The 24,480-nt window shown below is 41.8% G+C and overlaps 1 protein-coding gene across 1 annotated transcript in view; it reads left to right on the plus strand.

Moving 5' to 3' along the window:
* The first annotated feature begins 1,059 nt into the window (after positions 1–1,059).
* Me3 (malic enzyme 3) overlaps positions 1,060–24,480 on the plus strand; it is a 183,759-nt gene continuing 160,338 nt past the window's right edge. Inside the window, exon 1 of the mRNA XM_034485082.3 lies at positions 1,060–1,242. Coding sequence (XP_034340973.1) covers positions 1,060–1,242 — 183 coding nt within the window. The remainder of the gene's footprint in view (positions 1,243–24,480) is intronic.

Consider the following 24,480-nt stretch of genomic DNA (forward strand, 5'->3'; position numbering starts at 1 on the left):
CATACATCCTCTCAACCAGTTAAAAAAATTTCTTACTGTGACTGGGGAAATGGATTTTATTTTATTTATTTGGAGTTTATGTCTTTTTAAATTTATTTTCCTTTTGTTGGATATTTTCTTTATTTCCACTTCAAATGTTATCTTCTTTCCAGATCTCCCCTCCGGAAACCCCCTATCCCATCCCCCTTTTCCCTGCCTCTATGAGGGTGCTCCCCCACCCACCCACTCCTGCCTTCCAGCCCTGGCATTCCCCTACAATGGGGCATTGAATTTCCTCAGTATTTTATTTAGAGTATTACAGCTACATGTAGCCAATGGTTACTATGCTGGACAGCATCCTTGCTCAATGCCTTCCGCAATAGGTAGAGGCATGTTGATCCTCAAGTGCTCTCCCCTAAGTACCTTTCAGTCCTCTGGATAGAGGGTACCAGGGTAAAAAAAACCACAAAAGCCCTGATGTGGGAGGAAACTGAGCTTCGTCTTGTCTTGTTATGAAGAGCCCCCATGCGTATCCTAGAGGGAAGTCTGGTCCCGCGGGAGGAAAGGTTTGGAGACTGTTTTTACTGAACGCATCAGTCCCACGAGCTAGCGCTGCCTGTGCTGTGCGGTGCTACCTTCGACCAGAGAGTGACAGGGGACAATAGCATCTTGCCCCACCTGCCCGCAGTGGAATTGCATAGACTTCAGCTTTTTCAGTTAGGCAGGTAAGCGGAAGAAGGACAAACCAAGGCCAACAACTTGTATTGAGGGTGCGGGGACCCCCCAAAGAATATTCTCCCGTATGGGGGTAGGGAGGCACGGGCTGTCACCCGCACAGGATCTGCTTTCCGGGCTTGCTTTCGCTTTGCTGGCTGCGGAATAAGCATCGCAACCAAGCAAGGAGCAGGTGGCCTCGGACAAGGGCGGAGGCTAGCGCCTTGAATCCATCGGGCACCCCCAGCCTCTCAGAGAATACGTGTCCCGCTCAGGTTCCGCGCTCTGCTGGCGCGCAGGACTTGGCTTAGCTAGAGGGCACCCCTGACCTTGGTCTCGCCCTGGTTCCAGGTCTGTGCCAGGACGATGGGCGCCGCGCTGGGCACTGGCTCCCGGCTGACCTCCTTGCCTCGCATAGCCTGCGGCAGTCTTCGGCGCCAGGCACCCTCCGCGCCCGCCCAGGGCTGCCACTCCAAGTCTGGCCCGCCTCGCCTCGTACCCCTGAAGAAGCGCGGATACGATGTCACCAGGAACCCCCATCTCAACAAGGTAATGGTCCGGGTAGGAAGTTGGATCCTGTGGTTAGCCGGGAAGGACGCCCCGCCCTCTGGGCTTGGGACGAAGCCTATGGCGTCCTTCCAGGGCCCTTCTGGTTTTGTCTAGTGGATATTGCTCTGTTTGCTTTGGCCTTTTCGTCCCCCTATTGACATGGAGAGAGGTGATCAGTTTTACTGACCTTAATTTCCTCAGCAAAAACAATACAGACCCAGTGAGTGTTTCCCATGGTAACCTCTGACCTAGAGTCAGATTTCCAACAAATCTTGAGGACAATTCATTTGACCTCCATGAATTAAAAGTATCTGTTAGAGATTTCTTAGGAATATTGCAAGGTTTAAAAGGAAAAACAGGAAAACGGAGGCAGAATTCTTAGCACTGACTCAGGCACCAATGAGATACTAAGTGTTAGCTAAGGTTGTGATGAATATCTGGGAAAACATGAATCCGGAAGATAGAAAAGTCTAGAATTAAAGAACTTTTACTACTGGAAGGAGAATTAAAGATCTGAATTTAAACCAGTCCTGTAAGAGAATGCGGAATAAAGGGGGCTTGGCCAAGGTGACAAATGCAGATTTCTAATGCTTTGGCCGTGTTCAGCCCACTGCAGATACCTGCGTATTAACCTCCTTCTTACGGCAGTCAAGTTTGTATCTTTGGTTCAGAGGATTGTGGAGAATGGAAACCGGAAGCCAAGACTAAAGCCAGTCTCCCAACCCCCCCAGTTTCTCATGTTTAACTAGCAGGCTCAACGTTCTTCAGTCTAATGATATGAGTGAATGGTCGTCCACCATTCCTACCTCATTTGATTACTGTAAAAAAATTTCAAAACCACTGGATTTGAATTAATATTTTAAGCTATCATAAGTGCTTGCTAAGCAGTTACTGCAAATGAAATGTGAATACTCCTCACGCACGAAGTTTTCAAAGATGTTAATAGTTTCTCTGACTCAGGACAGTGAAATTCCAATGAGGCAACCTCTATGGAAAATGCGATTTTAAAGGGTGAGGCCAACTGTGCGGTGCTATGTATGTTTCCTACAGCGTTCATAGGAACTAAGGAAAACGTTTTATGCTTGGTCGTCACTTGTCACACTGACCCCTGCTCTCCAAAGAGACCTTGAGTTCCCGGTACACTGCTCCTTCCCAAAGCATTTAAGGTATTTACGTCTGCTTGAATTGCTAGAAGGTGAGAACAACTTTCAGCAAACAAACAAACAAACAATACCTTTACCGAAACCATATCTAGAGGAAGAGCTGCAGGTGAGGCTTGATGAAGAAGTGGAAGTGACTCCTTAATGGTGCAGTCTTGTCCTGGTCTCTTTCCTGGCCTGGTGATGGCAGCTTCAGCAGTATCCTTTATGTGAAGTCTGAGTAGGCCACCTCAGACTCTGTAGAGGGTCTCGTCCCATTCCCAAGCCAATAGCCAGTAACTTAAGCCAACTGGAGCCTGGAGCCTCCACCCAGAATTGAAGATACAGCTTAAGGTAGGTTCATCCACACCAATCATCTTAGAATAGAAGAGACACTGTTCCCCACAATAAACCTGTCAATGTCATAAAAGGGAAGAGAGGTGGATTCTGGTGAGCCAAGAAATATATTACAACTCTAGGTTTCAATTATTTTAACAATTGCCTTAGATGTATGGGCACATTACCAATTGGTAGTTATTACTTTATAAGTAGTTACAAAAATAACATTTTTTAGTCCTGGGTTTTGGTTCCCTGAAACAATTCTTGTCCCCCTATATAAATTGTTCGAGTGATATGTCTTCCCAAGTAACAAAAATGGGAGTTTATTCATTAATGTATGTGGCCTGAGATTTTCATAATCCCATACATCTTTAAAGATGCCTGACACTGGTCAGAGGTAAGGAAGATTATCTGGGATGCTATTGAGATCCAGTTGCATCTCTCTTCTGCAATTAAAAAAAAAAAAAGTCATCTTTCAAGGAGCTGCTCACATGCCCTTCTCTTCCATCTGATGGCCCTCAGCATTTGGTGTTTCCAGAGAAGGCTTCCAGATTTCTCTCAGCTAGATGGGACAATTGTGATGAGGTTAAACAGAACAACAAGGTTACCAGAGAGGAAAAAAAGGAGGGGGGCAGCTTTGAATGGTCTTTGGTGCTGTGGTTAGTGGGCAGGTCTGTGAGTAGTCATTTTCTAGAATGCAAGGTCTTTGTGAGCAAAGACTGAAAGAATGAAGTTCTGGTACCTGTGCCTAGACCACAGTATTGCAGAGAAGCTCTTGGGGGTCTAACATTCAGGTCTGTCTCTGCATCCATTGTACTGTGTGTTCCCTCTGGGGCAGGTCTGGAAAAGGCATAACATTGAAACTGGAGGATGAAGGAGAAGTGGGGTTGTGTGACAGAGGATGGGCTTCTTATTGAGTGGGCCTACTACTGCTATTGTGTGATCACTGCCTTCTGGATCAAGCTCCGCCATATCCCGGGCATGCTATCTGTGATGGTCTCATTAGCTTCTCTGTGGCTGATGGAAAGGTGCTCCTGATCTACTCCTCAATCTAAATGTGAGCCTCTTGGCATTTGGTTTTTCCCTGTTTCCTTTTGGCAAACTACTACAGTGGCTGACTAGTTTCTTTTCCACAATGGATCTTCGTCAACTTGAGGACAGAGACTGACTTATCACATGAACTTCTCTCTGCCTGATTTGACATTCAATAACTATTCGCTCTTGAGTTGTCTTGAGTCATGGTCCTTTCCCCTCAACCACATTAACATTAACATGCTAACTTACCAACCCAGTGCTCACATTGACTACATTCTCATTGACTATGGCCTTTTGTAGAAGCAACATACCTACTACTTGATCCCAATAGTCCAAGATTTTCAGTCTTTCAGCAAAGTTTGTGTTGTTTCCCAGCATGCACCAGCCTCTCTCTTTGACCTAACACCAGCAGTGATTTATTTTTTACACAATATGCAGTTTTTTATCTTCTGTGCCTTATATCTAGGGAAGTAATTAATGAAATAGATGTTGAAACCACTGATGATTGAATAGCATATTCCATGCAGTGGCCCCTGAAATACTTCAAAACAGAGCAGAAATAGCCTCTCTCGTGTGCAAACCTGGCATATTTCAGTCCATGACTATATGAAAGTGACCAACCCTCAGGGCCTGAGATTCTGGGCACACACAAATCTCAATGAACTCGCCTCCACATTCAGACTCCTGCACAGATACAATTTGTTTTGGGGGCACCTGTCTTTTCTTAGTGGCAGCTTCCTTTCTCTCCTTGAATGAGGGCAGTGCCTCCTTATCCACCACTCAGGAGATGGTGGCTGGGTTGTTTGGAGAAGTGGAAGTTTATCAGTAATGTGAGTAATATGTTTTCCTGAGACCTTAGCGTCAGATGTGATAGAAAACCAGGCTTATTGATTGGAAGAGAAACAATGGATTACTGACAAAACATGAATTCCATATGCAGTTTACTCCAGACCTGAGTCTCTGGCACACTGATGCAGGGAGTAGAAACGCAAATGCTTTTTGAATATTTCAAGACGAAATGAACAAAAACAGGTGGAAACTCAGTCTTTCCTTATTGAATACTGGCCTGTCTTCACGGACCTGATATTGCCATGTGGTAAAAACAGCTGAGAAATATTATGTCTCTGTGCTTAGGACAGCTAAAAAAAACTTGTGTTAATTATGCTAGGTCAGGCCAATCTGACAAAAACTGCCAAATACACAGGCTTAAACAAGATAGAATTACAAATCTGATAAACAAGTCTGAGTGGGCATTTGTGAGTTGGAATGAGGCTTGATCTTGTTACTCAGTAGTAGTCATTGTGCCTTTTATATTTGATGGTCCAAAATGGTGACTCCTGCTATACCTTTAATTCCACAGAATCCATGGGCAAGAGGAAACATTGCCTTTAAGAGCAAGGTTTAGAAAACCTAAATATCACTTCTATTCAAACCCACTTGACCAGAATTTAGTAATATGCACATTTAGCTGTAACAGAATTTTGGGGGTTGGGGGTTAATTCCTCTGGTTGGGCACCAATGTTTTCAGCTAAAAATTCTCCATTAAAGAAGAGGTATTTGGGGAAACTGTCAGAAAATGTTTATCTGAACCTTTCATTCTTTTACTCTGTCAATTTTTCCTCTACCTTTAAAGTCTGTTTCTCTACATCTTCACTAACACCAACTCTATTCTCACATATCTCATCAGAGCTAGCTCTTTAAGCTAGGCAAACATTCTACCGTTGAGCTATAGATCCAGCCTTCCAATGTCTAATTTAGGTTCCATGTAGTCAAGGATTCTTGGCTGACATACCTCAGCTATGCAGCCCACAGTTAACAGGCAGAATGAGTGAAGGAATCAAGTCAAGTTGTCATCAGAGTTGTTAGAGTCCATGCCTGCTCACTGGTAGCATGACAAGATAGTTTAGCTATCTGTATGCAGTAGGCCAATTAGAGATGCAAGTAATTGTGAGAATCAGAGGAGGGATATTTATTCAGTATGACTGCATTGGGAAGAGGAACAAATAAATAGATCCAGTGGTACCCTAGTATTCATGCTCCAGATACTAGCATAAGATTTGGGTTTAGAGAGAGAGCAAGAGTGTATCTCAGCAGCACAGGTCAAGTCATGGTCCTCTCTATTATTGGCTTATCATGAACACATTACTGTCTCCTGGTCCTTTGTCTACTCTGAAAACGGTCAGCCCTGAATAAATCTCTTGTTAGGAGACAAGCTTCCCTTCTATCTGGCACCAGGACCTCAACTTTCTCCGTCCTCAGAATGAATCTTAGAAAATTCCAATTCCTTGGAATCCATTGTCTCCATAGTCTCTGATCATCCAAGGAAAAGACACGAGTGTCTCATTTTAGAAATTCAGAGTATATTTCCTGCCAAGATGGCTACAAACTATGTGAAGCATTCCGAGTGACCTCTGCGGGGTTCCCTAAATTCTTCATTTTTCTTCACATCTCTTTTTTACCAAAAGTGCTTCTTCAGTGCATCTGCTCCCCTAAGATCCACATCACCAGTACTGACATACCCAGTGGGGTGAGCGTAAGTCTCACATTGGATACTGACATACCCAGTGGGGTGAGCATAAGTCTCACATTGGATACTGACATACCCAGTGGGGTAAGTGTAAGTCTCACATTGTATATCTAGGGCATGGATCAGAGTCACGAGGTCCAGCTTCAGGCAGTAATTCCAGTGTCCTTGAGCCCCCATCCTCCACTTTTGATGCCATAGGGCTTCTCTTCCTGCTCTAACAGTCAGGGAGGCAGAGGGATTCAGAGCAGAAACGGGAATCCTGAGGCAGCGGTTTTCAACTTGTGGGTTACATATCAGATATCCTTCATATTTGCATTCATAACAGTAGCAAAATTACAGTTCTGAAGTAGCAACGAAATAATTTTATGGTTGGGGTCACCACAATATGAGGAACTGTATTTAAGGACCACAGCATTAGAACCATGGCTCTAAGGCATCAAGAGTAGAGCATTGGGACTCAAGGATGCCATAGCAGGAACTGCTTCACTTCCAAGTACCTGAAAAGGGAACGTTTGGGACAGGTGCCAGAAGCTCTGGAAGGAGATTTACTGTTCCTGGAACCTGAAGTTAATTTGCAAAGTGTTTTCTCATAAGCACGTGGCTATAAATAGGTGACTCATTCTCTAGAGAACACAGACCATGTGCTAAATGAGTATTTGTGTGTTCTTTATGAAAACTTCAGAATCCATAGCCAGTGAATGCCTAAGGTGAAATGCACAATGCTAAGGTCAACTCTACAGCCTTGACTGTTACTATTTTTAAAAAATACAAGTCTGAAAAATGGTTTGGATGTCAATATCTGAAAATGCCTGCTTTGTAAGAGAGGTATATTGGGAACTTTATTTTCTCCTTGCAGAATTCCTTAGCATTCCAGTATCTTTTCAACTTTAGGTAATGATTTCTAATGAGACAAGGTTATTGAGTAAATAACTCAATAACTAGATCAACTTTTTGAAGTTGATGCATCTGTAATGTATGAGGGGAAATCTTTCAGCAGTCATTTCACTTCAAGCTTTTACAATTAACTATCTTCTACTGCCAGCTTTAAAAATCGTTGTTAACAACAATATGTAGCTTACATAAGCAACTGCATGAATGACAAATCCTTTTGAGAAATATGTGCTGTCTGGCTCTGACCTGGGCCAACTGGCATCTTAGAATGTTCTAAGGCTTGGCTCGACATAAAGTTTCTTTGGACGTATTTTCAAGCCCATCTCTGGTTTCTCTACTTCAGTTTCTCTTGGTTGCCCTTGGACTTTGTAGACTCTGAGGTTTATGACTTTATTGGTTTTATTTGACTTTGCATTTTGCCACCTCTACCAAAGATTCCTTTTTTAAAATCTGCTCTCTGTTTTCTAAATGCCAGTCTCACAGAGAGGGTGGGAAAGTAGCCTTTTGATATGTTGGCCATTGCAGGATGCTAATGTGAGCACTTTTGTTTGCAGACACAGATTACAGCTCACTTACAATCCCTTCACTTTGATGTGGAGAGAGTACATTTGGAAGTCCTTTGGGGTGGTGTTCGACTGCGTTTCTGAGGCAGAGCACAAAAGATGCTCTATGCTTGCGTGATGAAAGTCCACAACTGGAGGTGCTGAGGTCAGCGGTTAAAAGCACGCATTCATTCTGCACCCAAAGGGTTGCCAGGCAGCCTGGTTAAAACACAGTTCTTACCAAAAGGACACAGAATAGAGGGAAATATACCCAGTAATCTGAGAGAGGGGATTTTGATAGAAAGATCATCAGCTTTTGAGGGACTTGAATAAGAGAAAAATCAAAGCTGTGTTTACTTTTACAATGACTGGAAACTAGAGGCCAGCCAAGTGTATAACTAAATGGTTGGCAACTAAAGATTATTATATTTTTTTTGGTCTCACTGGTGTTTTTCTTTGGTTGTGAAATAGCAGAGCATCCACACTATTTTTCTTGAAACACATTTGCTACAGCGTAGAATTATGGAGAAAGTAGGCTCTGTTGATTCCTCCTGCAAAACAGAAGGATGCCCTTCTCATTCACCCAAATTAACATCTCTTCAGAGATATGGGGCTGTTGAGTGACTTCCTAGGCTGAAACCACCAGGCATGCACTGTAGGGAAACTCCAACTTAGTTCATTGTCCCTGTCCCCTCTCCTGTGGTTTTAAGAAAAGCATTGAGGAGTCCAGCTCAGGTGCCTATTCCGCCAATTTGTCTTTAGTATTGTTATGGAAACAATTCAGACAGTAATTACAACAGCTAACACTTTCAGGAGATACATTGTATCCAGAATTCTTGAAAGCAGTTTACAGAGTAGGTATTAAATCACTTGTTGCAGTATCTCAACCGTTTGAGGTAAACATTATATTATAGATGAGGAAAAAAGTCAGCAAATAGGTAACTAACTGCCCCATGCTCTCTCTGTTCAGTATGGCACAGTGGCACTTGAAACTAGGCTATCTAATTTTAGGGTCCACACCTGCATACTTGTGTGCAGTAGACTTCCATTTTACAAGATCTTTCTTACTTGAGACTTACTATATGCAGCTCGATGAGCGTGTCTTCCCATGCTAATAACTAATATGTTCCTGTTCTCTTATGTGGCCCTTGACTTCTACTTACTTGGCTCAAACAGGGGAATCCCCAAGTTGGTCTAGAAGTCACTCTTTAAATGTGTGTAATTCTACCCAAACTCATTGTTTACATATTCAATTCATCAATAGCCATTTTATGAGTCCCTATTTCACCTGAATCAATGGATACTTAAGGTGTGGCCAATTCGGCTTTTCTTCTGCCTGTGAGTAGCTTACAGTGTAAGACAGGTGCAGATGAAGACCAGGGAAGACCTGTAGACAGTTTCAGCCTGCTGGGTAAGTGTAATGAGAAAGGCATCTATACAGAGCATGAAGAGATGTGCTCTCCTGACTGTGGTTTGGGGCTGATGAATAGACGTTCAGAGCTGGCAGGTGAAGGCGATGGTGAGGAGGAGGTATAAGTGAAACCATAAGAGGCTGGCCACCCATTGCTGCTGTGATGGAATGGACAGGAATTGAGTAGCCCGCACTGGGCCTTATTTGAAGAGAAGTGTGCAACATTATTTTGTCAGTGGCCTTTCTCAATGGAAGAAGGCTTTGTTTTATCATACAGTTCAAAGGAAGGTAGTCCATCAGGCAAGGAAAGGACATCAAATGTATCAGGAGGCAGCTAGTCACATTGCTTTCATATTCAGGAACCAGGAGAGAACAGGAAGTGAAGCCTGGCTATGAAGATCACAAGGCTTACCTACTCTGACCTTCTTCCTCTACTGAGGCCCCACCTCTTAAACATGCCAGTTTTCCCAAACACCACCAGCTGGAGGTCACCTGTTCAAATATATGAGCCCAGGGGGGACGTTTCACATCCAAACCATCACAATTACCAAATCTCTAATTTGGCAAATGGAGTTAAGGTCTCCAGCACTTGGATATGGCCTTCACATCTATTCTCTTGCTTGTTTATTTTCATTGCCTTTGTGTTGCACAGAAATGGAAGTATCATTTATATCAGGTCACTTACCAAAATCTTCAGTGCACTTCAGAACTCAGCATCTCCTCTGCCACACTTTGTTTAGTGCCACACGAAAGCCATTTGTCAGTCCTCTGCATTCTTTTGACATGTAGGTAACACTGGCTCTTCTCTAATTTTGTTTCAGTGTCCACATACCATTTATGTGCTGGTCTCCAGAATTTGTGTTGTATTTATATTCAAAACTTTTTCTTAGACATGCATAGCCAGTCATAGCATACACTCAATAAACAGCATCACATCCCTTCCACCTTAACAGATCAGAAACAACTAGGGAGAAGACAATACAGCCACTGTTCTCTTTCAGCTTTTCTGAAAAATAAAAAACTTGATCTGACAATATAAATTATTTTTAGACCTGTCCATGGAACTTGAAGAATTTTTAAATCTAACAACAATCTTTATTCTAGCCATATACATCTTGAGAGAGAAAACATGTCTCTAGAAAACATTTTCTGCTCTGAAGTTGGGTACTAGGTGTACTTCATTTAAGAAATACCATCCTTATGATGAGATTATTTGTATTTGTCCTTATCTAAGAACTAATACAAAGACAAACTTAGACCTGCTGTAACTGGTTGGTGTTTGGACCTTGTTGGTGAAGGAAAATAGTCAGCTAGAATCAGCTGTGTTTGGCCCACCAAGAACCATTGCCTAGAACCAGGCATTGAGCAACAGAACATTATAGCCTAAAATCTAGGGAACTTGGGATCAGAATATCCTGTGTTTTCCAATATGGTTTAGTACCTCGAGGATTCATATGATGAATTTTAATTCTCATTATAAGATACGTGTAGAGTAGATACTTACCATACTCTGTATGGTATTCTGAGATAGGGACATTGGGAGGTGATTAGGATTATATACAGCCATCGTGGTAGAGTTCCCAGGATTAGATAGTTTGTGTTACCTTGAACCAATTTTAAGAAACCCATCACCATATATGACCCCTAGATGTTGGAACCAAAATAAAATCCAGCCTCAGGTACTTAGGAATAGCAACTAAAAATGAACTACTACAATTCTAATTCCAGCCCTGCCGTTTACTAGGTTCAAGGTCTTTGGAAATCTATTTTTGAGCCTATTTACCCATCTGTGATGGGAATGGCAATAAAACATGCTTTCTTGATAGGTTCTTCTAATAATTAAATGAAACAATATACCTAAAGTGCATTGTAAGCCTTCAATTAATTCTCAGTCCACATCTCTAACATTTCTAACATAGTGCAAGCTCTCTGTGTACCACAGACATGGAAAGATTCAAGACCTAGTCCCTGCCTATGTAGAGCATCTAATCAAGAAGGAGAGTGGAAAGCCCAAGCATCAAACCCATTCTCATGGAAACGGCAGATTTGCTGGAAGAGGAGTGAGTCAGGGGAGGGGCAGGCTAGGTGAGATCATTCATTGATAATTTCTTTGAACTTCCTGGAGCCTTTGTCTGCATCACTATAAACTAGCCATTTGTCCAAAAGAACCTTAGATAAAAATGTCTGTAGAAGTAGAAATTTGAGTATCATCCAAATAGATTTTCTGGAAACTGAGTCTGGTGTTAAAGATGGTGTTGCCAATACCAGTCTCAGAACTTTGGTCCCAATGTTTTGGCACATGATAAGCAGCATTTTTAAAACTACTTCATATTTGAAAGTCCAAATTTAGATACATCTCTATTTTATCATTGCCATAATGGTGCCAGTCTCAGAAGATTATAACAGTTAGACAACAGATAAGAGAATGTTTATGATGACAGTTTAGAGACATAAAAGTCAAAATATTGCCTCAAACTCAGACAAATACGGCCTGGCTGGCCCAACTTGACTTGCTAACATTCAAACTGGATAGAGTGGTTTGAAATTGCTCCATTCTAGGAGAGTCTATGTATGCTCTACTGTGGGTAATAAACTTGTATGTGTGTTCGTGTGCGTGTATGTGTGTATGTGTGTGTTAAGTGAGCATTTCCCTCTAAGAGAATTTAGGGTGAGCATTTTCTGAACAGAATGAGAGGTCATCTTACCCAGTACTTTGTGTTTTGGAAGACGCTATTTTATCCTTGTACATTATTTTACAGATAAGGTTCTAGAGATAGATGAATCAACATTCATATTTCCTAGAGGGTGAGCAGAGGAAGGGGACACAAGTTATAGTTGTCTCTCTCTCTCTCCTTTAATCAGTGTGTGTGTGTACATATATGTACATGCATGAGGAGATGTGTGTGTGTGTGTGTGTGTGTGTGTGTGTGCCAAAGGACACTGGGCTTCTTCAGTTACACTACACCTGATTTTTTGAGGCATGATCTCTCACTGAGTTCATTAATTCAGGTAGACCAAATGGACAGGAAGGCCAAGAGTACTCATGTCTTTCCCTCCCTAGCACTGGAAATACAGGTGTGCATTCATGTGCCTGAAATTTTTATATGAGTGCTGGGAATCAAACTCATACACTCTCCTTAAAAACAAAAACTAAAAGTAAAACAAAAACAAACAAACAAAAAAACCTATCATTTTGCTTGCCATCCTAAAATATTGCCTTGAACCAAGGCTTTGTTGACATATTGAGAAGTTATTTCCAGACTCTCTCTTTCTCCATAAAAATACTAATCATTGCCATGTACTTCAAACTGAAGCACCTGCTGACCCAGCTCTTGCTGCCACTCCTCTGTCCATTCTGATGCACAGAATGTTCCCAAATGCACCTGCTTTCTAGACTTCTATTTTTCTTTACAGTAATATGACCTTAAAGATCATCCACAAACTCCTGACAGAAAGCTGAGTCCTTATGTCAGACTCTCCTGTCTTATCTCTTTCATTTTATTTTTGATCTCTTCCAACCCATAGTTATTTGTTTTGACTGGTAAAACCATTTGAGGTCACAGGGACAGCAAATAGCAACACAGCTGCTGCTTGATGAAACCGGAGGAGGAGTGGTTGGTGTCGAGAAAAAGTCATTAGCAGCCATTTTTAGAAACAGTCTTTGAAATCCACCCGTCAAAGTTAACCCATTCCCTCGCTGCTCTCACAAGAATGGGAAGCAACTTCTCCCTGCCTGTCTGTGGAGCCTCAGACACTGCCCCGAGGCTTGTGGCAAGGTCTGACATAGGTTCTGATGAGACAGCTGTGACAAAGCTGCAGTGAAGAGGCTCAGTGCCTCCAGTAATCGGTTGCCATTGGTTACTGGCCCCAGCTTCAGAAATGGAGGGTCCTGACCATCCCCAACAGCTCTCTTGTTGACTTAAGAAGTCAGAGATTCTACAATCTGCTGCCAGTTGAATAGACTGTGTCAGCTGACTCCTCTGGAACCTACAATTCCAGGGACAATAATATTAAAAATAATAAGAGCAAATCCTTATGTAATGTTTACCATGCCAGGCACTTTTATAGGTGCTTTACATAGATTATTTCTGAACAGAAGTATTGTCAAGTAGAAAAACTTGGCCTATAGTTTTCTTTTCCTCCTGTTTCCATAGCTTCTTCTCCCTTAGACAACGCTTTCCAGGGCCTGTCCTAAAGATCTTCTGTACCCCCAAGTTACCCAAGGCTACCCAAGGCTACCAGCCTACAGAATTCCTTTCTTCTTATCCTGCCTTGCTTTCTTCACTGGATTTTATACTTGCTGCCAATGCATCTGTCAGTTAAGAGACTGGTCACCACATAGCACACACACACACACATTGGGTAGGGGGAGTCGAACAGAGACAAGACAGAGACACAAAGAGAAAAACAGAGACAGAGAGACACAGGCACATATACAGAGGCAGAAAGAGAGACAAGAAGAAACAGAGACATAAATATACAGAAACAGAGAAAGAGACACAGAGAGACATACAGAAGCAGAAACAGAGAAAGAGAGAGAATTTGTGAGATGATTCAGCATGTAAAGATGATGTTGTCAAACCAGACCTGAGTTCAATTCCCAGTACCTACATGGTGGAAGAAAAGAACTGACTGCCTCAAGTTCTTTTCATCACTACATGTGTGCCATGAGACACGTTTATGGAGACACAGACACACTCACACACAGAGACACAGCAAAGTAAACACAAGAGTGTATGTGTGTATCAAGCCTTCAAAGCCACAAGCTCAGTGACCTCCTTCTCCAACTAGATCCAACCTCCCAATAGACAATTTAGCTCTGAACTTCATCAATGATGAATGAATTCATTGATCGATGAACCCATTGATGAAATTACTTCTCAATAGTGCCACCAGCAGAACACCAATCCTTCAGCACATGAGCCTGGGGGAAGACACTTCTTATCTAAACCATACCCTGCGGAGAAATTAATATAGAATTCCCTTCAGGTGGCAAGAGAGAACTTCTGAATAATGATAAGAGACCCAAACAGAATGCTATCGAAAAGAAGTCAGTGTTTTAGGCTGAAGAAACCGTTTGTATAAAGTCTGGAGACACTAAGTGGATTTACATGGCAGGTTCTGAGAAATAACAGTAGATGGGCCAGTAAGAGTAGGTCAGAAAATGAAGGCTGCATAAGATCAGGGTAGAGAAGACTGGTGTGGGGGTGAGGGGGTGCAGGCAGAGATAGGAGTCTTTGCTATACAGCAAGTATTACTAAATGCTTCTAGGCAACAAGGAACATGATATGATTTATAATAATAAATGATATTACTAATTGCTGTCATCTAGTTACTAGATCAGAGGATGGCAAGGGAGGCAGAAAAAGAAACCTCAAAACTGCAAGCCAGTGCCTAGTGGCACATCTCCTCCAACAAGGCCACACCTCTCAATCTTTCCCAACAGTGCTACCAACTAGGGACCAATAATTCAAGATATGAGCCCATGACAACCACTTCATTCAAGCCACCACTCCTCAGATAGAGCACTGATGACAGACTACAGAAATTATTTTACCTATGCCTAGCTCAGTGAATCAGTGAATTTATTGGAGTGACTTACAGAAGCACAGATGAGGGGTTGCTTAAGGGGAATGATTTACCAGTCAAAACAACCATGGAAAAAAAGACACAAAATTAAACTTTAAAAGATAAAGGAGAGGCTAGCGTGGGAGTTCAGCTTGCTGTTAGTTTGCGGACTGCCTTGAGATCATATTACTGCAAAGAAAAAGAGAAACATGGGAAGATAAAAATGCCAGAAATAAACTATAATAGAGAAGCAAGGGTTAATCAAAGGCAGCTGTGTCACTAAAACGTCCACACCAGAATAGGTAGTGACTCACTACTGCTGTGCTTCTCACAACTTTCAGGCAGCCTGGCTAATCAGAGATTCATATCCTCAGTAATTATTTACTGTTTATATAACTGTGGGAAGGGGCCTCATGAATCTTGTAAATTTCAGGAGCTTTCTCATCTTGTAGATTTTATTTAGTTCTTGATTCTTCTGAGCCTCACTTCCCTCTAAAAGAAAAGAAATAGCTATACAACATCCTTTATCTCCCAGAAAATAAAGCTTGAACCAGTCCAGATTTCCTGAGACCATTCACTGATAAATTCGATAACCACCTATGGACCTATGATAGGCTCCAGGTAAACCGGTAAAAATCACAGAAACTATTGGCAAAGGCAGTCGGCTCCCCTGAGGAAGATGCTGAAGATCTGATACAGCTGGTGATGAGGGAGTCACAGACATGAGAGCTGAAGGAACAAGAAATGGGTTTCTACCAGATTTCCTTGAGCTCCACAGCGTTGTGCTGAGTTCATGGCGGTTAGTTTCAAGGAGTTTGGAACTGAGAGAAGAAATACCCTTGCAAGTTCATGAAATCACAACAGAATGACGGGTTCTGTGTTATATTAAAAGTGTATAATTAATAATGTGTCCAAGTAATTTTTATATTGGTTAAAAATAAATAGTAACTAGGTTTCTCACAGCCCTTTTTGGTTATCATGTTAAATTAATATTTTTGCCTCAAAAAAAAAAAAAATAGGAAAATTCTCCGATCCCTTTCCTAAGATGACATCTCATTTCCTGGAGTTTTAGTGTTAAAATCTGAAAGTTATCTAGTAATTCCCTTGGCATATGTGATGAGGAAAAGATCGTCCAAGACAATATAAGACCATGACATGAGAAACTATGACTGACTCAGGACAGTGGAAAGAGTGTGGAGTGATGGGGCTGGAGAGCAAGATATGAGTAAGGAGTTCAGGACCAATCATTTCTAGGTGAATAATTTGACCTTAGACCTGAAGGTGAGGATGGACATTACAAAATGACTCCATTATATCTGAGCTCTAGACATACCAATACCTGCCTTCAGGTAAACCGGTAAAATCACAGAAACTACTGGCAAAGGCAGTCGGCTCCCCTGAGGAAGATGCTGAGGATCTGATACGGCTGGTGATGAGGGAGTCACAGACATGAGAGCTGAAGAAACAAGAAATGGATTTCTACAAGATTTCCTTGAGCTTCATAGTAGCAAGAAAAAAATTAAACAAAATAAAACCATAGCTAGTGACAGTGTCAGAAGTTCTGCTTGTCAGTCATGAGTCTTAAATATTAGAAAATGAATTGGTTAGGAATAAATGTAAGATCTTTCAGATTATAAATTTTCTCAAAGGTTTCGTTAGAACAGTAAAAATGTAAGCAATGCCAGAGTTAGGATCTTTAAAGTGTTTTGTTATAATATTGATGCCATTGCTTTTTATCTAACTACCAGACCTTGCTCTGGTTCTGTTTTCATAAAACAACATTCCAGTTTTGACTTTTATCTCCCAGAATATAGAGACAGTTGCCACTCACAATGCATGGTTGAATTAACTGGTATTTTCATTTTCTAGCCACCTATGCAGTAACTGGTACCAATTTCCACATCATAAAAACATGATGACACTCCATTTCAATAGATCTAAGAGCTCAAAAAAACAAAACAAAACAAACAAACAAACAAACAAACAAAAACTTCCTTTAACTCAAAATGAAGGGCTAGGTAGACAGCTTACTTGACAAAGTTTTTGGGATGCAAATATCAGGATCAGAGTTCAATCCCCAGACCCTAGATGAAAAGAAAAGGCCCAGCATAGTGGTGAGCTCTTACAGCCTCTGCAATGGGAAGGCTAAGACAGAAGAATCCGTGGGACTATATGACCACCTAGCCTAATGTAATAGGCAAATTCCATGCCAATAAGAGACTCTGTCTCAAAACACAAAATGATAACACCCAAGGAATGATACTCAAAGTTGACTTCTAACCTACACACACACACACACACACACACACACACACACACACACACTGTTGAGGCCTGAGCTGCCCCACTTTGGGCAGCCAAAACTGTTGCAGCCCTCTCCACTCCACGCTTGGCAGCCACTGTTTCCCAGCCCAAGCTGCCGCTCTGTTCTGCGGGTCGGGGTTCAGCAAGAGAGAGAGTGAGGACAGACTTGAAGAATGGAGACCAGACAGAATGTGATTCAATCCCGTTTATTCTTCAGTCTCTCTTCCTAGTCCAAGTCCCAAGTCTTGAGTTCCTAGTTCCTAGTTCCTAGTTCCTCGTTGTTCTCTTCCGAGTGTCTAATGTCTACTCCTACTCCTAGTGTCTGAATCTCTGTTACTCCAAATCGTTCTCAGTTGTACTGTCCTAATTGTTCTGTCTAGAGCCAAGTGTCTTCTACCTAATGTCAAGTAATTTGTTACTTTCTCTGTCTGCCTCTAGCCTTTTATACGTCTCACTTCTCAGCCACGCCTCTAAGTTACACCTTTAATCATGTCCTTAGGTCTTGTCTCTAAATCTGATCTCTAAGTCACACTCTTAAATCACACACCGTTAATCTCACACACCTTTAATCTCACACACCCAAGGAAAGTCCTGGGTATCCAAAGCAAGATGTTATCAGAGTGTGCTGAGCTGTTGTAGGCTATTGTAATCCAAGTCTCATGTCAGGGTATATGGCTCAAGATGGCTGCAAAGCTGATAGCCACTTTCTGCTAAAAGTCAGCTCCCAACAACACACCATCTACATGTGCACTCACATATGCACAAACACACATATGTAAATCCACATGCATGTTGACAAACACAAAAGAAAATGAATACAATATCATAATTTAGAAAGCACAATTTTCTTCTCCCCATTCCTTTACTCTGCCTTCTTCTTCCTCCTCCTCCTCCTCCTCTTCTTCCTCTTCCTCCTTCTTCTAGAGGACTTGGGTAGAATAAAAAAAGATTGATTTGAGCTATGCAGTATGAACCTTTCTCAAATTTAGGCCTCCACAGGCAAAATACTGTCACTGTCTCCACTGAATGGAAGTTGAGCTTTCTTTTCTCTTTGCCAAGTTCTAGTTCGTCTTTATGAACCATGATTCCTCCAGAACAAAAATAGAAAATCAGAAGCCTGTAGGAATGATTTTCTTGGCTAGTTTGACCAATAATCAGCCACTTGTTTAAGTAAAAAGCTGCTTAAATATTTTTCATTAGTAGAATTTTAATAGAACAAGCAATGGAGATACCATTATACGCCTGTTCCTGTTGTACATGGTTTATTCGGTATCATCTAGGAAAGGTATAATTCTAACCACTGTGCCTAGACACTGTAGAAAGTTCAATGATGAAACATTTCCCAACATAAAATATTCATTGGTGTTTTAATCTTACAAGCCTTGTACAATTGTAAAAGATCTTTGATTTTAAAAACACCATGGGTTCTTTGCTAGTATGTAACTCACTGTAAAATAAGATCATTGTGGTTGACTTTAATTCATCCCCTTCAAAAGAACAAATTTTTATAATGGAATCTAACACTGTAAACATTTCATGACATTGTAGCTTCAAAGAACAAAAATCTGTAAACACATTTGCATCCATTTAGCTGATGGTTTGCAGATCCAACAGACTCTTAGGGCCATGCTTTTACACAGGAAATGCTTCTTTTACTGGTTTTTGCCTCAGAAGTGTAGTTCCTATCAGCCCACTCACAAAGGGATGCTATGTTAACAGGTTTTGTTAAATAACCTTTCCTACAGCATTTTCCTTTATTTTTGTGTGTTTTAATTTTATTTTCCATAGTATTTTATTACTTTTACTATTGTATTCCTATCAGGTGAATTAAGAAAACCTTTTCCTACTTTCATATTTTCTACTTGATGGTCAATCATAGAATTTAGTCCAGAGAACAGTATCAGGATTACTAAAAATTATATTGTCTTTCTGTCTCTCGTGTGTGTGTGTGTGTGTGTGTGTGTGTGTGTGTGTGTGCTCGTGTGCATGTGCATATAAATGTATACATACACACACACACACACACATATATATACAAATATATATATATGTATATATATATATGTATTATGTATGAATGTACACATTATTTGAGGGTGGAAAGTTGTGGTCTCACTGTGTAGCCCAGGCTAGCTTCAACTCTCTATGCTACTATCTCGGCTTTCCAAGTTCTGGGACTATTGGCATAAATCATGCATTCTCTCTGTGTATTTTTAAGATCTGCTTTTATATTTCATTGACACCAATAAAATAGAAAACAGGTCATTGTGTGTGTGTGTGTGTGTGTGTGTGTGTGTGTGTGTGTGTGTGTGTGTGTGTTTTACTAATGCCCTAGTTGTTAACATGTTAATATCTTTCTTAGGACCTAAAAAAAAAAAAAAAAAATCACCATGTTTCTCTCTGGGAAGGTGGAAAAACAGGTAGCATCCTGGAGATGAGATCTTGGGACAGGATGAGAGGGAATGATGTATCTGGGACTATCAGTCAATAGTAGGAACAACAAGAAGAAAAGAAGCTGAACCAAAAAACAATGTATGTTAGTGGTATAAACTGAGAAGCAGTGGGCTGAGTATCATATTGGAAGCATGATTCTGACGATAGGAGTCGCCAGACAGTGGAAGGTGAGAAGAAATAAGAATGATGTGTGAGACCTGCAACAGACAGAGTATGAATGTGATGTCACTTTAGTGTATCTTGACACTGTAGACACATAAGACATTGTCTTAAGAAAACCACAGGAGACTGCAGCCTGCGTGCACAGTCAGAGTGAGCAAGTATGAACTGGGGTGAAAGCTCCCTGGTCTGGTCTCTTCCTTCCATATCCTCTGGTTGCCTTTAACTCTAGTATCCAATGTGCTCTGTGATGTCACCAAACTTAAACTCTCCTTTGAAGTAGGGGACACTCTGGAAGAATTTGACCTAATCTCTGGAGGACTGTCGAAGTCTTACTGCTGCCACGTGTTCCTGCTTCAAGGACCTGTAGACATATGTAATTCTTCCTACCGTGTCTGCTGGTGGAGGGATGGTAAAAGTGTGATGGGAACCTGTCTGTGGCAAGGTCTGACCTGAGTCTCCAGCTCAACACTGGTCTCATCCACCCTTTCCACCCCGAATCCATTTTCTGGTCACAGATCCAGAAGAGCATCCTTATTAGAATCGGGTCCGATCAGTCAAGTTTCTCCTCTTCCATCTAGGTACAGGCTGTCTCCAGTCCTCGACTAGGGCTGTCTTAGAGATTTGGAGCCATGTAAAACTGAGAAACCATGTGATCATAGCTTCCCTAGGAAGACTATTCCAGTTCTTTTACACTGAAGCTTCCTGCTTAATGTGGTGCTTCATTTTTAATCCCTTTGGACTCAGTTTAAAGAAAACATAATAGATTTCTCTTCAAGATCTTTGAAACTCAAATAAATGAGACTATGAATCATGTGTTCCTCTGAAAACAACCTTCACTTTGAGTGCAGACCAATGGGAAGGTCCAGTTTCCAGGACAGGCTCCTCACAGAGAGTGTCCCTGAGCCTTTGTTGTCCAGGCATCCCTTACACTAAGGATTCAGATGCTGAGGTGTATATTCCATGCCAGCAGAAGTCCAACAACATGTGGGAACATGTTTGTCCCCAGGATAAGTATTTGGGTGGGGGCTTTGTGGTTCAAGATACTGAGCCCTAATTATAAATAGAAGCATTCTGCTGTGGTTGAATCATTTTTATTTAATCTCCTGATACAGATTATCTGAGGAGACTCAGCCTAAGTGTTTCTATTGCTGAAGGAAAGATATTAATGGGTCAGCTCCCTTTCAGGCCCATCAAGAATAGAAATTTCATGATTAGGAAAACAATAGCAACAGACTTCCATAGGAAGCAGTTAACCTCCAAGAGAGTGCGACAGAGTGGGGAAAAAAGACATTAATTACAGATGAATAGACTGTCTCTGAAGCTCTGACCTGGGGATGTCTATGACTGGTGATCATCGGCTAGCCTTTTTACCTAAAATTCTCTTAGAGATAAGGAATGCTGTCTGGCAATGACTTCCCTGGGGCCTTTTCAACCACATCTGGGAGCACAGTCCTTCCAATTCTAATGGAGAGAGAAACTGGTTAAGCAGTGGGGGCTGCATAGCCTGTGAAACCCAGGGGATCTGGGCTTGTGTCCTTACATGGTACCTACTGGCTGTGTAGACTTGGAAAGGCTAACTCCATAATCCTTCATGTTTAAACTTCTCCATTTTGAAAGAGCTCAACGATTCCAGCCTAAGGTGATAACACCTGTCTGAAGTGCTCCCTCAGCACATCTGACAAAGGCTCCTAATGAATTTGATTCAGTCTCAACTCTTTTACAAACATTGACACCGAATTAATAACACTTTGGGGAACTTTGAGCTAGAAGAGGAGCTCAGTCGGTAGAATGCTTGCCTAGCAGGCACAGGGTTTAATCCACAGCACCAGATAAACTAGGTAGGCATGTGCCTGCCATCCTAGCACCCAGGAGGTGGAGGTTGGAGAATCAGAGATTCACTCACACAGTGAGTCGGAGACCAGCCCAGCCAACACGAGTCTCTCCCCACCTACCACTCCAAGAATTTCTGTCCTGTTTAAAAGTACAGCTTCAAATAAGGTCCATGAAGAAACGTTTAATTCATTCTTCTTTCTTACAACGTGTGCTGTGAATCATCGCCATTTTACTTCTTTTTACTTTATTTTTTATAAAAATCTACGGTAACCATTAATTTCCTTTTCCCTCGGTATCTGTAATGCTCTGTTAATTTAGAAGCACAAACAGAAATGGCAAAGCATGGCTAGGCAGTTCTGAATCTAACACGAATGCTTGTTCTTCTTACTGCCATCCCCTCTGAACCTTGGTTTCCCAATCTGAAACCTCAGAGCCGGTATGGAATAGTGGTGGCTGCAGGCATCTCCAGATGTGGGGAATGTGGTCACTCTTGGCTTTCACTGGAGTGACATTTGTAATTAGCACTGGCAGTGGTGTTCAGGCAAGGCCACTACTATCCAGTGCAGATCATCAATCCAGGCCATGGCCTCGATCTTTCTCTTTATGAGTGTTTGCTCTAAGCCACACAGGGCCCTAAAAGGACTTCCTAGTTGTTGTTGTCATCTCATTTTACAGTTTATAAAATCCACAAGGGGGATATACAATAATTACTCCCACTTTACAGGTTAAAAACTCCCGAGGCACAGAGAAATAATATATGTCCCTAGGTGTTAAAGAGAATTTAACCCCACAAGTTTCAGACCAGGCACCTTTAACCCTGCCCCAAACATGACACTAAACCAGTTCCTCCCACCCTCAGATGCTTGAGATTCCAAGATTCCACAGGGGCCCCAATTCCTTTCTTAATTCTCACAAGCTGCAAACTGGCCTTCGGCAGCCATGTCTAACTATGTGTGCACCGTAGCTCAGATTTCCCAAAACACAAGACCATTTTAAGCAGGACAGACCTAGAAATCCCAGGGAGAGAAATGATCAAGCCAAAGACCAGAATTCCAGTCCTATCTCTGCCATTTAGCCAGACTGTGCTCATCGCTCAACTTCTATAAACAAGTCCTTAATTCTGAAATGAGCATAGTATGACTCACTTGTTTTGGCAAATGACACAGATTCCCTACAGGCTATATACCTTTTATCTCAACCCAGGCTACCATGATAGAATACCATAGCCATGGTAGCTTATGCAATAGACACTTTCATACTGGAGACTGGTATGGGAGATCAGGGTATCCTCAGGGATGAGTGTGAGTGAGGATCTCTTTCCTAGATCCCTCTCTCACTGTGTCCTCACTTGACCTTTCTCTGGTATATGCAAATGTCAAGAGGACTCCATCACTTCACAAGGATGCAAATCCCAAAGCAAAGCCTGCCTTCCCGACTTCATTATAGCCTCATTATTTCCCTGTTTCCAGATGCTGTCACATCAGGAGTCTGGCTGCAGCACATGAATTAGAGGACCACAGATATCCAGCTTTAAACATCTGTCAGCATGGCAATCTTTGTCTTCATCGTGTTAATGTGGGAGGGCAGAGGAGTAAGGCTGTAGGTAAGAAGTGGAGTGTGGGCCTGTCACTATGGCCTCACAGTTTTGGAGCCATGTTAAAGTCTCCTACAAAGCTCCAAACTCCATGGGAAGTTTCTAATTTTTTAGCAGTGCATAGTGATATCCACAGCTGCCAATATTATCTCACCCCTCATAAATGGTCATTTGAGGTTCCTTGGGATTTGATAGGTTTTTTTCTCACGAGTACAAGTAAAAACAAATGGAGAATTCAGTCTAAATGCACTTTTGTTGTTCCTTATCAACAACCATAATTTAAGCTTGTTCTACAATAGTAAGCTAGTAGTATTATGTTCAAAGGAACCTGGGAGAGGTTCCCCAACAAGAAGACAATAGACAAACCAGTTGCTATCTTTATTTTTTTTCTCTCTTCAGAGTAAGAAACAAAATAGAGGAAGCAAACAAAAAACCCAGTACCATTTTGCAGCGTGGGAATGTGATCCTCTTTAACTGCAGACTTTGTGTGCTGTAGACAATGCCCAGGGCACAGGACTAAAATACTACCCGACATCCTTTGCTTGTCAGATTTATTTTAGAAGGCACAGTAAGTTTATTTTAAACCAAAGTCCACCACTTTGTTATGGGACAGGTAAGCGGAGCACTGAGTAAGACAGATTGTCCTATGGTTTGTGTACCAATCAGACAGAGAGATCACAGGTTTAAGATGTGGCCCCTAATGGCATCTGTCCATTAGCTGGCATGGTCCCTGCTCTCAGGATATTAGCACACAGCCTATGGGCCTGGGAAGACCATGCTGACGAGCAGGACAGGAAGGTGTGAACAAGGGCTTTGCCTGCATAATTCCAGGTCCCAGTTGAGGAAGATTTGAATAAAAGCCTCCATTCTGAGTAGGCAGGTAAAAACACCCAGCTCTGTCCTATTTCCTATCTCTTTTTTCCACTTTTTTTCTTCCTCTGTTTTTCTCTTCTTTCCATTCTTTATGCCCAGGATGGCTATTGATATGAAGAAGAGAGTATATTGGGAGCAGGATGTAGGGACTGAGCTAACAGACTACGCCAGGAGCAACAGAGCAAGATGTACTCTTCCTTTCCTCCTGACTACTTGAAAGGCAGTGAGCATTAGAGATCCAGTGGCCTGCTCTCTTCTCAGAAGTAACACCAAATATAGGTCAATGTCGTAGCTGCAAAAAGCCCAGACATCCCAGCCTAGATGGTGGACATGCAGCTTCACAGCATTGCCATGGTAACTGGATCAGATAGAAAATGTGAGCTTGGCTTGAAAAGCAGAAACATCATATACATTGACAACCACAACGTCGACCGATACTTATAGTTTTCTGTGTACCAAGTACTAGCCTAAGCTTTGTGCATGTGTTAACATTGCACATCTCTTAATAACTTTGGGATTCAAGTGCCATTATTATCTCCATCTTAAAATTAACACAGAGAGATTCA

The sequence above is a fragment of the Arvicanthis niloticus genome, chromosome 1, assembly GCF_011762505.2.
Source record: "Arvicanthis niloticus isolate mArvNil1 chromosome 1, mArvNil1.pat.X, whole genome shotgun sequence".
NCBI lineage: Eukaryota > Metazoa > Chordata > Mammalia > Rodentia > Muridae > Arvicanthis > Arvicanthis niloticus.